The 16,261-nt window shown below is 39.8% G+C and overlaps 1 protein-coding gene across 2 annotated transcripts in view; it reads right to left on the bottom strand.

The window, feature by feature from the left end:
- LOC131439252 (PAN2-PAN3 deadenylation complex subunit PAN3) overlaps positions 1–16,261 on the bottom strand; it is a 72,915-nt gene that overhangs the window by 11,490 nt on the left and 45,164 nt on the right. For both annotated transcript variants that reach the window (XM_058610042.1, XM_058610043.1), the window contains exons 4-10: positions 6,150–6,242; positions 5,675–6,083; positions 5,355–5,455; positions 5,003–5,141; positions 4,777–4,923; positions 4,552–4,695; positions 4,370–4,486 (exon numbers count right to left, since the gene is read on the bottom strand). In XM_058610042.1, coding sequence (XP_058466025.1) covers positions 4,370–4,486; positions 4,552–4,695; positions 4,777–4,923; positions 5,003–5,141; positions 5,355–5,455; positions 5,675–6,083; positions 6,150–6,242 — 1,150 coding nt within the window. The remainder of the gene's footprint in view (positions 1–4,369; positions 4,487–4,551; positions 4,696–4,776; positions 4,924–5,002; positions 5,142–5,354; positions 5,456–5,674; positions 6,084–6,149; positions 6,243–16,261) is intronic.

Here is a 16,261-nt window from a genome sequence, read left to right as displayed (position 1 = left end):
TTTTGCGGATTACTCGATGTTTAATGAACGAATTGTGATAAAATCGGATACAATATTTTTGCTTCAGTTCTGAGAAGGAATACCGCTCATAGATTTTTCAGTTCGCTTTCACATCTCATCCAAGTCAGTCCATAAAACAAAACCGCTTACGCTCGGGACGAAAGAAACCAAGTACAGTATTGTGTAGTGAACAATAGAACAATCTCGAAATGAGTGAACTAAACGAGCAAAAGCTACCGCCGGTACGAAAGAATACAATTATTGTTGACTTCAGGCAGTGCTAAATTCGACCTTCGATACGAGAACTTGAAGGTTTGCTTAAGGAGCAAATGCATCTTGACATTAAACGTGTGCATTTACTGCAATGCAATAAGACCAATAATGTTGTTTACATCCAGTTTTATAAAGAGTTGGATGCAATTCAATTCGCAAAAGACAAGAACAATGTGCACTATGTGGAGCACGAAAACATTAAGTACAACATTCCAGTATATCTGGAAGATAGTGGTATAGAAGTGCGTGTGCATGATCTTCCCTCAAGCGTCACCGATTCTTATATTTGCAAAACTATGTCCCAATAAGGAGAGATTCTCTTTATCGAGTGGAAGAACTTTTTCCCCGGTATTCTAAATGGCGTACGTTTGTTACGCATGCGCTTGAAGAGGCCTATACCTGCTTATGTGACTTTCGGTCAGGATACAAGAATTCCGTGCAAATCACTTGTTACCTATGACAATCAGATGGTCACATGTCAATATTGCCAAAAAGCTGTTCACTACGGTAAGCCATATGATAAACTGGACAAGGAGGCAACTACACCAAAGGACAACGGTGCTCTCTTCACACCGGTTTAGCAGAGACAGCTGCACGAAAAAATATTATGAAGTGTATTTTTTTTTGCTTTTTCAGAGAACAAGATTGCTTGAAAAATACACTTTGGCAACACCAATCGAATCAGTTCGTTGAGTTCTTTATTTTATCCGAATCCGACTTCCAGTTCCGGAATTACTAGGTGATAAATGTTTGAAACTTTGTAGGACATGTTTCTTGCTGGCCAAATGAATCGACTTCTGTTATACCGGTCCTCACAGACGGAAGGCTTCGAAAGTTACTGAAATAGTGGTCAAACACATCATAATGGAACCTATTTTCACAAACTTATATTCAAACGAAATTCTTATGGTCTCGCACGGAAATTTAGAATTTCCATTCCAGCTATGAAATTTCAATCCGTCGTTTAGAGCGACGATGAGAAGATAGAACCAATTATAATTCATTGTGATCAAAACTACTACAACTTGTAAGATATGTTCGTATCTGCAGGGTGGTCAGTGAATTGTCGATTTCAATTTCCCGGTTTTTCTCGGTTTGTGAGATAAAAATTCTCAGTTCTTAGAATAGGCACAAATCGTTCATTGAACAATCGTGTTTGCAAACACGTTCGTTCAATGAACGAAACCCTCAGAAGATATTGACAATGTCATGTCCCACAAAAAAAAAAAATTAAAAGTCTTATCTCAAAATAAAAATTTCACTCCGTCTATTTCGTTGTTCGATATGGTGACTATCAACATAGCACGGGATAAATCACGTCGAATACAAAAGTATCGAGTCCAATCAATAATCCACGGATTTCGTAGTTGGGCAGCTCGTAAGGGTTATTCCAAGGTAACTGTCTAACAGCAAATTGAACGAATCTGCGATGTACTGATTCTATTCGGTGGGCGCCGTTAAAGTAAAAGGAGATTTACATCGTTGAAGTACAAGAGGAATTACAATAATTATGCAAATTTTTACCGGACGATCAGTCCTACGTAAATTTTCCTTACAGGATTTTGCAAACAGATATGCAATTCATACGGTAAATCTGAATAGTCACCGAGTACGGTAAAAATCATACTGTCCGTATGGTAAAATTATCTTCCTATAACCGAACTTCTGTGGAAACTGATTGTCATGAAACTACCTGTCAAACAGTTTTCAGTAAGTGTCTTTCTATTAACCAAACGAAAAAAATCTTGAAGAGTTCATTGAATGGATTGAGGTACAGGTGCAAAAGTTTTTAAAACAATAGAACCACTAAAAGCTTTTTGTTTACTTATAGGCAGAAAATAATTTTGTATCACTTGTCCACTTGCTGCCTACACAAATCGTTCGAGGGTAATTTCTGGTGGAGTCGACGGATCGTGCAGTGTTTTGGAAGGCGTTCATAATTCCGGCCAGCCAGAACATTTGATTTGATTTTTTTTGTGGAATAAAATCAAAGCCACAACAGGTTGAAATTTCCTTCATTCAGTTTTGTGAATTTGTGTTGTTTTTTGAAATCCGAAAATCCAGAATTTTAACCAAAGGAAAACAAACAAATAAAAAATTACCGAACAATCAGTAGATCCAATTGGTTTACAGTTTATGGTAGTTGTTTGACAGTTCAGCAATTACTGATCGATCGGTAATCAACGGTAACTGAATTGATTACCGAAGGTTCAGCTGTTGAAAATTCGGTAAAAAATTACCGAATTCTGCTGAATTTTTTAAGTGTGCAATTTCCAATGGATTTTTTTTATAAAAGATTTTTTTATTCAGGCCTATTTGCGTACAACGACCGCACTAGTTTAAAATCGGGTATAAATAAACGATATAATAACAATAACTATTTGCGTACAAGCTTTACGTGGCCGATTGAGCTAAGTTTTTAGCTAAATTTTTTTTTGTATTGGATCTCGTTGTCACCCTTTTTCTAGGGGGAGAGGAGCGTCCATTTCCTTCCTGCGAGGATTGAGGGGCAGTTTGTTCGTGGTTCGTTTCGTCATCCATTGCCGTAGTAATGTTGTTGATTTCGTTGCTAGTTGCTGTAGATGCGCCTTGTTGTACAATGTTTGCAGTTGCTGGTTGGTTGGATGGTAAGCTGTTAACTGCAGCTAGTGTACTTTGTTCTATAGGGGTTACGTTGGATGGTTTCGTTGAAGGGGATACTTCACTGTTGTTGGTGACTGTCACAGGTGTACTGGGGTTGCTTGGGGTTGGTGTGAAGGAAGCACCGTTGTCCTTTGGTGTGGTTGTCTCTTTGTCCAGTTTATCACATGGCTTACCGTAATGAACAGGTTTTTGGCAATATTGACATGTGGTCATCTGATTGTCATAGGTAACAAGTGATTTGCATGGGATTCTTGTATCCTGACCAAAAGTTACATAAGACGGTATAGGCCTTTTCAAGCACATGCGTAACAAACGTACGCCATTTAGAATACCGGGGAAAAAGTTCTTCAACTTTTCTTTTTCGATAGAGAGAATCTCTCCGTATTGTGACATAGTTTTACGAATATAAGGATCGATGACGCTTGAGGGAAGATCATGCACACGCACTGCTATAGCACTATCTTCCATATATACTGGAATGTTGTACTTAATGTTCTCGTGCTCCACATAATGCACATTATTATTGTCTTTCGCGAATTGAATTGCATCACACTCTTTATAAAACTGGATGTAAACAACATTATTTGTCTTATTGCATTGAAGCAAATGCACACGTTTAATGTCAAGATGCATTTGCTCCTTAAGCAAACCTTCAAGTTCTCGTATCGAACGTCAAATTTTGCACTGCCTGAAGTCAACAATAATTGTATTCTTTCGTACCGGCAGTAGCTTTTGTTCATTTGGTTCACTCATTTTCAAGGTCGTTCTATTGTGCACTACACAATACTGTACTTGGTTTCTTTCGTCCCGAACGTAAGCGGTTTTGTTTTATCGACTGACTTGGATGAGATGTGAAAGCGAACTGGTTCCAATGGATTGATCAACATTGAACCTGTATGGAACAATAAGTTGTTTCAACATTTTTGCTGAACTTCTCGCTCAAACGCAAAATTGGGCGTTGCCTCCAACTTTGCACTTGTTGAATGCAAATAAACCATGATGCTGAAAATTGTTACTCCTGGTCACTTGGCACCCTGTTGCTGGCAAAACTCCAAAAAAAACTTCATATTCTCAGAGATGGCACAACCGATTTCCACAAACATAGGCCCAAATGAAAGGTATTATAGCTTTATACGCGGCTATTGAAATTTTTTCCGAATCCGATTACCGGTTCCGGAGCTACAGGGTGAAGTATGTTAAAAGTTTTCAAACCGTCATTTAAATTTGTCTCAAAATTATTTCGATTGCTGGTTATGCAATTTCATTAATCACTATTGGAGGCATTCTTGTGTTTATCCCAACTGAATACATACGAAATTTTTAAGGAAGCAAGAAAAAATATTTGGAAAATAACATTTAGGAATCCAAAAGATATCTTATATTTTATTCCTGGAGACGATAGGTCAACGAATGGAGATCTCAACATTTCAACCAAGGAGCTCTAAATACTCACAATTATCCGCAAAGGTTTTGGTAGTAAATACTTCTCGTAGTTGTACTACATTCGTGTGCTGTAGCTTTTTCCACATATCGACAAATTGCATACATTTGGTCGACTGCAGACGGAAACCTAAAAAATAAAGAGAGATGCAATTAAAACGGGTCACAGAAGCTTCCCTATCCCGTCGATCGTACCGTGAAGACGTCGAAGGCAGTATTTTACGCCAGTTAAATGGTGTGTTGCTTTGTAGGTGGATGACGGTAGTGGTAGCTTGGGATGGACTGGCAAAGATTCCAACAGACATAACGAGTGGTAGTTCTCCACTTCTAGAGGTAAATCTGAAATTTCGAAGCAATAGGACACAAAAAGAAATCAATCTAACTCGTCCCATTTGGAAGGCGATGGAATGAGAGGCCCACCTTGACACTCGGTTTCAATACTATTCACTGTTTCGTTCCTAGTTAAAATATCGTTTCTCAGTTCGTCCTGTAGGAAGTACGCCATCGATACTTGTGCCTTCGGTTGCATGTTGACAACGTTCGACGCGGGTCCCGGGTAGACATGTCCTGAAAATGTTGATCCCATGCAATTAGTCCCCAGTACAGTTCACACCGGGCGAGCATAGAATTTCACTCTGTCACTCACCTGGATGCGAATAACTTAGATTAATTTGTGAGCTTGTTACATGGACAAATGTGTTTTCAGTCGTGTTAACGGTACTACTCGGTGTTAATTGATGATTTGCTGCGGTCGGATAAAAATACGTCGTACCACCGACATTCTCCTGTGGCGATAAAGAGGTGAGAAATCGATTATGAGTGTATGCAGATCCAATTATCAGACGTTCCATTCTGTTAGCGAAATGTTTATGAATTTTCGTTTTGGATTATGTTTCTGGTAAAACTTTCGAACTAATAGTCAAATGAAAATGTGTTGACTGAATACATTCGGTCTCACAGAATAGGACGTTTCATTGTCATTTGTCACTCAAATTTACTTGATGAATATTGGTGGCAATTGGTGGTGGTGATGGTTGAGGCGTAATACGAGGAGATGTATTAGTACTTTGTGGTGATTCATTACGTAGTAAACTTCGCCCTTCAAACATCGCAGAAAGGAGAAAGAAGAGAAAAAGATACAAAAGCTACATCAGTTTCGGTTTTTTGGGAAACTCTAATCACTACTACACTGTTTCCACCAGACCGAAACAAACGAAGCGGAGGTGTTAATTCGACATGATCTAGCTAAACACTTACTTGCAGTTATTCGTTTGTTCCGGTTGAGAGGAAGCTTTGGGATTGGCTGTCAGCGACTTACCCTTGATCGGAGTGACGGCATAGGTTGAACTACTGCCAAGCGAGCTTCCCAGGATACTGCTCCCGTAGCTGCTCGCTTGAGACTTCGCACCGGAACTGCCGGTTGCTCCATTTCCGATTCCTCCTCCTCCTCCTCCCCCTCCACCACCTACGCCGGTCGGCACGATCGTCGTCGCCACCGATGAAAGCTGTGTTGTCTGGGACTGGACAACGGACGCTGCACCGGTCCCCGCAACGACCACCGTTGCCCCATTACTGGACGCTATCACGCTGTTGCCTCCAACACCCACGATCCCACCAGTTCCTGTGGTGCCGTTGCTGCCGAGTATCGAATACGATGAGTAAAAGTTTGGTGATGATGAGGTGTTCAGACGATTGGTTGGAATGAATTCTGGCGACTGTGGTGTCACCTGTGGGAGAGAAACGGCAGTTTGGTTGAGCTTACAATGATGGAAATATAGGACAGCTTGCAGTACCTGGGATTTCTTAATCGATATAGGAGAGTCTAAGTTCAATTTGCTGAGGCCCGAGGACAACCCATACGTTGGCGTGGAAACGTTCTGACGACTCTGCAAAGATAAGTAAATGTTTAGTTATTTCAATAAGTTCTCGCATACAAGATTTTATGAAATACAATGAATTATTTCCTAGATACCAAATATTTTAGACAATTTCCAAGCTTGAAGTTGTGTTTTTACCCTTAGCTGCTACTCTGTTAGTTAACGGTCAAGAACCAAAGACAAAGGAGTGTTCTAGTTCTAGATGCATACTTTATGTCAGATTTTTCTGATTTCTCAAAACAATCACTTTCACTATATGAAATAATTATTCGGATAAAAAAAAATAATTTGACGATTACGTCATTAGAACGTGTATATCTCTGAAGTGTCCGGCATATGATCCTTGAGATCGACCCACAGCCAAATTTTAGTCTCAAACAAGCCTGAAATTATTAACATCAGTTGATCTTTATCCAAGAAAATTGAGCTGTAATGACTTATACTATTACATAACCAGCATCGTGAGTGACAGCCAGTTGAACTTCAAACATGTTTAATGAATACATAGCAGCATTAAAACGAGGCTAAGTTTGTTGAAATCGGTTTGGACATTTTCGATAAAATGGAACGGTAAAAAACAACGTATCAGTCGATTTTCAATCATGTGGTTCTTAAGCTACAGAAGATCGTTGATGTACCATTTTCAACGAATGCACTCTATCTACGTTTTCGAGCTTCAAGCGCGAAGTCAATCGACTAGGATACCAAACGATTGAAGCATTTTCCAGTAGAGCAATTCCAGCAAGGCAACTGAACTCGCATCTTCCGATTCGGATGAAACTTTGCCCACGTTTTCAGTATGACACTAATGCGAATAAAGTCCAGACCCATTCAACTCAAGAATGATTTTTAAAAAGGGATATGTATTTTGCATGTTATTTCTTCATATCGTGATAACTCGGAAACTGCAAATTGTACAAAAATGTTGTCCAAGAAGAAGTTGTGGGAAATCGATTGGGCACTAGGGTGGGACAAAGTATTGATTTCAGCTCCACCAAACTTTTCGTATTTCTTTGTGTCCCATAAGCATCATGCTACATTTTGGCTCGATCGGAGAAAACATTTTTTCGCCCCGAGGATTAAGGGCTGAGGACAGTACCGTAAAGTGGCAGGTTTTTTGCTATTTTCCCGTTTCAAATTAAATTTTCTTGGAAACGGTGCAGAATATAGAAAAACCCAACTGACAATGTCTTCGAAATATAGTTGAGAATATTCTGTGAAATTTTCAGAATGATTCATTGAGTTTAGCGGTCGTGTTGTATTTTTTTCTGACTGAAGAACTGGTGAAAATTGGAACGCTCGGAAATGCATACCTCTACTTGTTCATCGAATATCTCGGCTTTGAAGGCTTGTATCATAAATCTACCGTGACAAAGTCTAGATAATTTAGTTTAGATGCGATTAGTACATAAAAACATATATGTTATCTCGATAAAAATAAAGTCTTGTATATTTCTGTGAAACAAAGTCAGTTTCAATGCATCCACCATTTTTTTTCGCTTTGGTTTCCTGATAGCATTCTAAAAAAGGAGAGAGAATTAAAATGTGCTCGACAAGGTTGCCAAACACACAGATTCAATCTTTGTGAAAGTTGAATATTTTTTCATTGTTCATTGGAATCCATGTTATGTCCAACCCATACGATAGATTAATGTGATAAAACTTCTCATCAAAATAATAAAATGTATGCTGGTAACCCGGTACAGTTTGCTCATATACGAGAGAGTACAAGAGAAATACGATGCGCAAACACGTGGCCCTGTGTCCTCAGACCTTAATGTCTGTATGGGATGGGATTTAATATGGAAGAATTCACTTTTTACAGAAAATCAGCTAGATATCATCCTATAGACTCTAAAAATCAGTGCATGTGTTATTTTCGTAGGAAAAATGCTGATTCACGAAACTAAAAAAAATTCAAGCGACGGATACTGCGAATTTGCCACACAAAATTAAACGATGTCAACCGATCGAAGAGCCATTTGCATATCATTGTTGATGTTACCAGATTTATGTTATCAGATTTATATGGAATGTAAGAAAATTTACAAGTGAATGGTGTGATATCTTGCCAGTATTACGGCTGTTTTTTGGAAAAAAAAACAGAGCACAATGAATTAAATGTGTAAATTGATAGTGAACCTCCCGACAGTCACCTCTCCGGATTTTTATGAGTTTCGGAAGAGATTTTGCATTTTAGTAGGAAGCATATATTATTAAAAAAGACGATAAAATTTCATCGTATTCTCGGTAGCCGGCTACCAAGAGCATTGAACACATGATAATATTATTCGAAAATTTACTAACAAACAACTTCATGTGATGTATGTGAAAATTCAGAGGATTCCTCGGTTTCTAGTAGCAATATGCATTGAACCAACAATCCTTCCTTCCCAAGTAAATCTGTATTCGGACGTGGCAAGCATCGATATTGATCAGCATGCAGGGATCAATGCAGTTTACACAATGTGAAACTATGTGCTATTCCCAAGCAAGTTGTTTCAGAAAATACGTTTTGCAAGCTCAATTGTTCGTGATCAATAACGGAGTAGTAATACACGGGCGATCTCTAATGCTTATGTTACGTGTTCTGTTAAATTGTACAATACTTTGGTACGTTGCGTATGAGAAAAAAAGGTTTGAAACCAGTTTGGAAAAAGCAGTGGCGTGCACCTCGTGCACTGCACAACCGGTCGAATTGAAGGAATGAACTGCGTCCCCAACCCCATCCAAATTCAATTATTTTTTTGGATCTTTATTGATTTGATGAAAGCAGGTTGGGTCGCACCGAAATTGCGTATATTTACACGCATCTCATAAACATCAGATATATAATTTCAGGTATCAGTTGTCGCTGTGTTAGTGTCTTTTCCGTGCACATGAGTTACTGCACAGATTCAAGAAGAGAGAATTACTAAGTCCAGCTCTGAGATTTATTTGTTCAATCCGAAAATATATCGTTATCTCATTGTATTGAAAAACACAAGCGAATCTCCATTCCTCAATCTTTGGTTTTCACTTACAACGAACTGTTACATCTGCTATTATACCACATAGGCAGTGCACAACTAGTCCATTTTGTCACGAGACGCCACTGGGAAAAAGCACATTTTGCTAATTTGAAGGTTTTGGTACCGGTTTGAGCTAAAGTGCGCATGACTAGTTTTAATTATCTTATGGTGCGTATGACAGTGACGAGATAATAAAGATGTTTTTTTTTAAATATTTTGCAAGTTATTGGAATTTTTTTTGAAGCTACGTTTGACTTGTTTAAACGGTGCAAATCAACAAAAACCCGAGATTTCATTTCTAAATATCTCAAGAACGGCTGCTTCTAGGACAAAGTTGATTATTTTTTTTTTTTCCATAAATACGTTTATTTCTTAAGGCAGTTTACATAAGTTTTTCTTCGCCGTAGCATCACTTTTACATAATATTCTTATCCTAATTTAATTCTAACATAGTCACAACGTTTTGAATTTATTAAAACATATTCTCTTATAGCTTAAATATCATCTTAGGTAACTCGTCATTAATTATGAAATCTACTCGGAAATATTATTTGAACCAAACGATTAACTTCTATAAATTATAAAATAAGCTGTTATTTTCAGACATTTTGTTGATAATTTCATAAACTGTTTCGAGTTTGTTTGTATCATTACATAATTTTTATTCTAATTTAGCTATTGGTTGAACTCATGGACGCAGCTGGGATCAGAACTAAGTCTTAAAAGGGGCCTTTATTAAATTGAAACTCCAATTTTCTTTATGAAATGATAAATAAGTTTCATGTATGAAAGGTCACGACAAGCAAGAATGTCTCGAACTGGGATATTGGATAGTCTACCTTGGGTACGCAAAGAATTTATTAGTTGAGATCTGACATCACGATACTCCACGCATGTCCAAACGACATGATCAATATCCCGATAACCTTCTCCGCAAGCACAATGATTAGTCTCGGAGAGCCCAATTCGAAGGAGATGTGCATCTAACGTGTAGTGATTGGACATGAGTCTGGACATCACACGAATGAAATCCCTACTCACATCCAGTCCCCTGAACCATGCCTTTGTCGATATTTTCGGAATAATTGAGTGCATCCACCGACCCAGATCATCTCTATCCCAAGATGCTTGCCAGCTGGCAAGTGTTCTTTGGCGAGACGAACTATAGAATTCGTTGAAAGCAATCGGTCGCTCATAAATTTCACCCTCAATAGCACCACGTTTGGCTAAATTATCGGCTCTTTCATTGCCTGGAATGGAGCAATGAGCCGGGACCCAGACTATAGTGATTAGATAATTATTATTCAATATGTCGTTCAGACACTGTTTTATTTTACCCAAGAAAAACGGTTCATTTTTGCCAGCAGCGATTGAGCGAATGGCTTCAATTGCACTCAGACTATCTGTGAAGAGGAAATAATGGTTTGGAGATAATGTGACGATTACACTCAAACTATAATGAACTGCTGCTAGCTCTGCTATATAAACAGATGCAGGTTCTTGAAGCCTAAATGAGGCCGAAACATTATTGTTGAACATACCAAACCCTGTCGCTTCTTCAATTCGCGATCCGTCCGTGTAAAACATTTTCTCAGAGTCAATATGCCTGAACTTACTTGAAAATATTTTTGGGATTTCCGTCGAGCGTAGATGATCCGGGATTCCACGCACTTCACGCTGCATGGATGTATCGAAAAATAAAGTTGAGTCAGGGGCACTTAGGATGCTGACACGGATAGGAATATATCTTGAAGGGTTGATTTCCTGTGACATATGGTTAAAATATACTGTCATGAATCTTGTTTGAGATTGAAGCTCAACTAGCCTTTCGAAGTTATTAATAACCAGGGGATTCAGTACCTCACATCTTATTAGCAGTCGCGATGAAAGCTCCCAAAAACGATCTTTCAATGGAAGAACTCCCGCCAGAACTTCAAGACTCATTGTATGTGTCGAATGCATGCACCCTAAAGCAATTCGCAAACAACGGTACTGAATTCGCTCAAGTTTGATAAAATGAGAGTTTGCAGCGGAACGAAAACAAACGCATCCATATTCCATCACGGAAAGTATCGTTGTTTGATACAATTTTATTAGATCTTGCGGATGAGAACCCCACCAAGATCCTGTTATTGTTCGAAGAAAATTTACTCTTTGTTGGCATTTCGTTATCAGATACCTAATGTGTCCTCCCCACGTGCATTTGGAATCGAACCACACCCCTAGGTATTTAAAAGTTAAAACCTGTTGGATCATTCTTCCCATCATATGGAGCTGAAGCTGCGCGGGATCATGCTTTCTTGAAAAGACGACTAACTCTGTTTTCTCCGCAGAGAATTCGATACCAAGATGAACAGCCCAAACGGACAAGTTATCTAAGGTATCTTGCAATGGTTTATGCAGATCAATAGCTTTGGGCCCAGTAACTGAAACCACGCCATCATCTGCCAATTGCCTTAGTGTACATTGGGTTACTAGACAGCTGTCAATGTCATTCACGTAAAAATTATAGAGAAGCGGACTGAGGCATGAGCCTTGCGGGAGACCCATGTAGCTAATTCTGAATGTTGCCAAATCGCCATGTGAAAAATACATGCACTTCTCTGACAAAAGGTTGTGCAAATAATTATTTATAACCGCTGGAAGTCCATGTTGGTGGAGTTTGTCTGAAAGAACATCAATGGAAACTGAATCAAATGCTCCTTTAATGTCTAAAAATACAGATGCCATTTGTTGCTTTTGAGCGAAGGCAATTTGGATGTCAGACGAAAGTAATGCAAGGCAATCATTCGTCCCTTTATTTCTACGGAAGCCAAACTGAGTATCTGACAACAAACCGTTCGTCTCGACCCAAGTGTCGAGACGTCGTAGAATAATTTTTTCGAACAATTTTCTGATGCAGGACAACATCGCAATGGGTCTATATGAGTTGTGATTGGAAGCTGGTTTCCCCGGCTTTTGAATGGCGATAACTTTCACTTGTCTCCAGTCAGGCGGAACAATATTTTGCTCAAGAAACTTGTTGAACAATTCCAACAAACGTCTTTTTGCGAGGTCGGGCAGATTCTTCACCAAGTTGAATTTAATTCTGTCCAACCCAGGGGCGTTATTGTTACAAGACAAGAGTGCTATAGAAAATTCCATCATTGAAAATGGGTTATTAATAAAACCATTATTTGGAGGAGATTCCCGTATAATGCTTTGCGTAGGAACAGAATCTGGGCAAACTTTCCTAGCAAAGTCAAATATCCATCGGTTCGAGTATTCATCACTCTCATTGCCCACGTTACGATTCCTCATTCGTCTGGCCGTATTCCAAAGAGTGCTCATTGAGGTTTCTCTTGACAAACCTTCGACAAAATGTCTCCAATAGCTACATTTTTTGGCTCGAAGTATGCTCTTGTACTTGGTTTCTAAAACCATAAGTTTTTCAAAATTCTGAGGAGTTCCTCCTCCCCGTTTTAGAAACGTCTTGCACGCATTTTGTTTTGCGAGTTTAGCCTCTGAGCACTCTTTGTCCTACCAGGGGTTGGGAGGCCTTCTGTTAGTCGTTGGCCCAGGAAAGCGTTTAGTTTGGGATTGTTCTGCTGCCTCCAGAATCGAACAAATGAGGAAGTCATATTCTTCAAGTGGAGGGAGCTCTTCCATTGAATTCAAAATACTAGAGATTCTACTTTGGTATTTAATCCAGTCGATATTTTTTGTCAAATCATATGGAATACTAGCTGAATTAGCAATACATTTGTTACAGCTAATTGAGATGATGATTGGTAAATGATCGCTACCGTGTAAATCAGGCAATATTTTCCAGGTGCAATCTAGTCGAATTGATGTTGAGCAAAGAGATAGATCTAATGCACTTGGGCGTGCAGGAGGTCTTGGGATCCGTGTCATGCTACACATATTTAATACCGTCATGCTAAAATTGTCACAAATGTTTTGTATTAAAGATGATCTGCTATCATTGTAAACGGAACCCCACATCATTCCGTGCGAATTTAAATCCCCCAGAATCAATCGTGGAGCAGGAAGGGCTTCAACCATTTCATTAAGCTGTCGCTGTCCAACTTGTGCTTTTGGAGGAATATAAACTGAAGCTATGCAAATATCTTTGCCTTTAATGTTTATTTGGCAAGCAACAACTTCTATACTAGAAGTTGAAGGGTTGTTTAATCTATAAAAGGAACAGCATTTCTTAATTCCCAAAAGCACTCCACCATACGGAGAGTCTCTATCGAGACGTATAATGTTAAAATCATTAAAATTTAAAGCTATGTTTGAAGTAAGCCATGTTTCGCATAAAGCAAATACATCACATTTTTGACTATGCAATAAAATTTTAAATGAATCAAGTTTTGGCATGATGCTTCGACAATTCCACTGCAGGACAGTGATTGTATCATTTGCGGCGGGTGATAAATTATCCATCAAAAGATACAAAACCTGAGACAATTGGCCATTGAGCTGATAACTGCTTCAAAAAAGGCGGGTGGGTAATGTCAGAGACATAACTGGATGTCGTGAATACGAAAACAACTGACATGTTCCTTAACACTTCCGAATATCAATTGTATGAATTATGCACGCATTCCCCTTTTTCACATTTTTCGCAAAAACAAAGAAAGCTTCACTTGATCTCGATTACTGTGAATTTCACACAGCGAAAAGTGCACAAATCTAAGCAAACTGTTCTTGATTTGCCGTAAACTGAGGATATTTCCCTACGATTTACGAACAACAAATCCTAATAGTTCTTTAGAAAACTTTTAGAGCCATTAGAACGGCTGATATTGTGCAATGCTCTCCATCGTTGTTTTTTTCCCAATGCTAATGACTGGCAGCTGTGACGTAATCGCTCTTGTCGAAAGCGTGCAGACGACACAAAACACATCTGCTCGCAGTGGCGATACAATCCAAACTGATTCAAGTTTTGTTGAGAGGCTTGTTTCTACCTGATTTCGTTTGTAGCTTTTTCACTAATGGGCGGTCCTAACGGCTATAAAAATAGCCGCATACAGAATTTTAATGTCGATTATTTCATTTCGGATTTGCATATTTTATTGAAAGAAACTATCAATATGCTGAAGGGACTCGTTTCTAGCATTCACAAGGACCAAATTGAGGAACTCACTGCGATATTCACCACTTTTCGGAACATTTTTCCCGGACGATTTGTTGTACAGCAGCAGATATTTTGTTCTCTTCCTTAGAACGCGTTCTGATTCTTATCACTCTCTCAGAGGGTAAATTTTGAAAAGGCACCCCATAGTAAAGTAAGTCGTATTCACGACAAAAATGGGTTGTATAGAGGTACAGTAAAGTAAATTCCGCATAATTCTTTAGGAGTATTATTATGGTTTTAAGAACAACCGAATAGAAGTCTGGAATAGAGAACTGGACCCTGAGTTCAAGACCTAAATTTAGATCCAATAACACTCAGAATCCAGTTTCAGTCGCTGCTGGTTCTCGCCTTGGTGGCCAGCAAGCGAATGAGAGATGCGACCTGAGCGTTTGAGGATTTAAACCACGCAGAAGGTGCATTCTCCGTCGCTGCTGGTTAACTCTCGCTGCTGCTGCTGGCTGGTCCTCGCGCCTCGATGGCCAGCAAGCGAATGAGAGATGCGACCTGAGCGTTTGAGGTTTTTATTAACCACGCAGAAGGTGCATTCTCTTTCGCTGCTGGTGGAAAGTTTAACTCCCGCTGCTGCTGCTGGCTGGTCCTCGCGCCTCGATGGCCAGCAAGCGAATGAGAGATGCGACCTGAGCGTTTGAGGTTTTTATTAACCACGCAGAAGGTGCATTCTCTCTCGCTGCTGGTGGAAAGTTTAACTCCCGCTGCTGCTGCTGGCTGGTCCTCGCGCCTCGATGGCCAGCAAGCGAATGAGAGATGCGACCTGAGCGTTTGAGGTTTTTATTAACCACGCAGAAGGTGCATTCTCTCTCGCTGCTGGTGGAAAGTTTAACTCCCGCTGCTGCTGCTGGCTGGTCCTCGCGCCTCGATGGCCAGCAAGCGAATGAGAGATGCGACCTGAGCGTTTGAGGTTTTTATTAACCACGCAGAAGGTGCATTCTCTCTCGCTGCTGGTGGAAAGTTTAACTCCCGCTGCTGCTGCTGGCTGGTCCTCGCGCCTCGATGGCCAGCAAGCGAATGAGAGATGCGACCTGAGCGTTTGAGGTTTTTATTAACCACGCAGAAGGTGCATTCTCTCTCGCTGCTGGTGGAAAGTTTAACTCCCGCTGCTGCTGCTGGCTGGTCCTCGCGCCTCGATGGCCAGCAAGCGAATGAGAGATGCGACCTGAGCGTTTGAGGTTTTTATTAACCACGCAGAAGGTGCATTCTCTCGCGCTGCTGGTGGAAAGTTTAACTCCCGCTGCTGCTGCTGGCTGGTCCTCGCGCCTCGATGGCCAGCAAGCGAATGAGAGATGCGACCTGAGCGTTTGAGGTTTTTATTAACCACGCAGAAGGTGCATTCTCTCTCGCTGCTGGTTGATGATTCCACTCCCACGACGTCTGCTTCCATCGAACGCACAAGAAGAAATGATCGATTTTCGACCACGGTTCCCCTTTTATACGCATTCAGTTGAAGATATGTGCCTGACTATCTCAAAATCGTCGTCCTTGCGCGAAAAACCCAAGCGAAAGTAAAAAGTTTTCCGCGTTGTTTTCAAATTTTAAGAAAACTTAATTTTTGAGTTGTTTGTGGTTATCGCACACTGTTCAAAATATTATCCTGAATTCCTGATCATATTTTTGATGAAATGGTGAAAGAATTATGTTGCTACCATTAATACAAGTCGAGATATTCGCGAGTAAGTTCTGCCCATTCTTCCATATGGCTAATTTTGAAAAGGCGCCCCATAGTAAAGTAAGTCGTATTCACGACAAAAATTTCTAGCTATTGGAAGGAATGCCATTATGAGGGTCTTTAAGGGTTCAGATATATTGAATGCTGAGAAAATCCATTCAACAATTTCCGAAAACTTCAGTAATCCTGTTGGTTGCTGTGAAATGGAGCC

Source organism: Malaya genurostris, chromosome 3, assembly GCF_030247185.1.
Source record: "Malaya genurostris strain Urasoe2022 chromosome 3, Malgen_1.1, whole genome shotgun sequence".
NCBI classification, from domain to species: Eukaryota; Metazoa; Arthropoda; class Insecta; order Diptera; family Culicidae; genus Malaya; species Malaya genurostris.
Note: the sequence above shows the minus strand (reverse complement) of the source record. Positions and strands in the feature narration are given on the sequence as shown.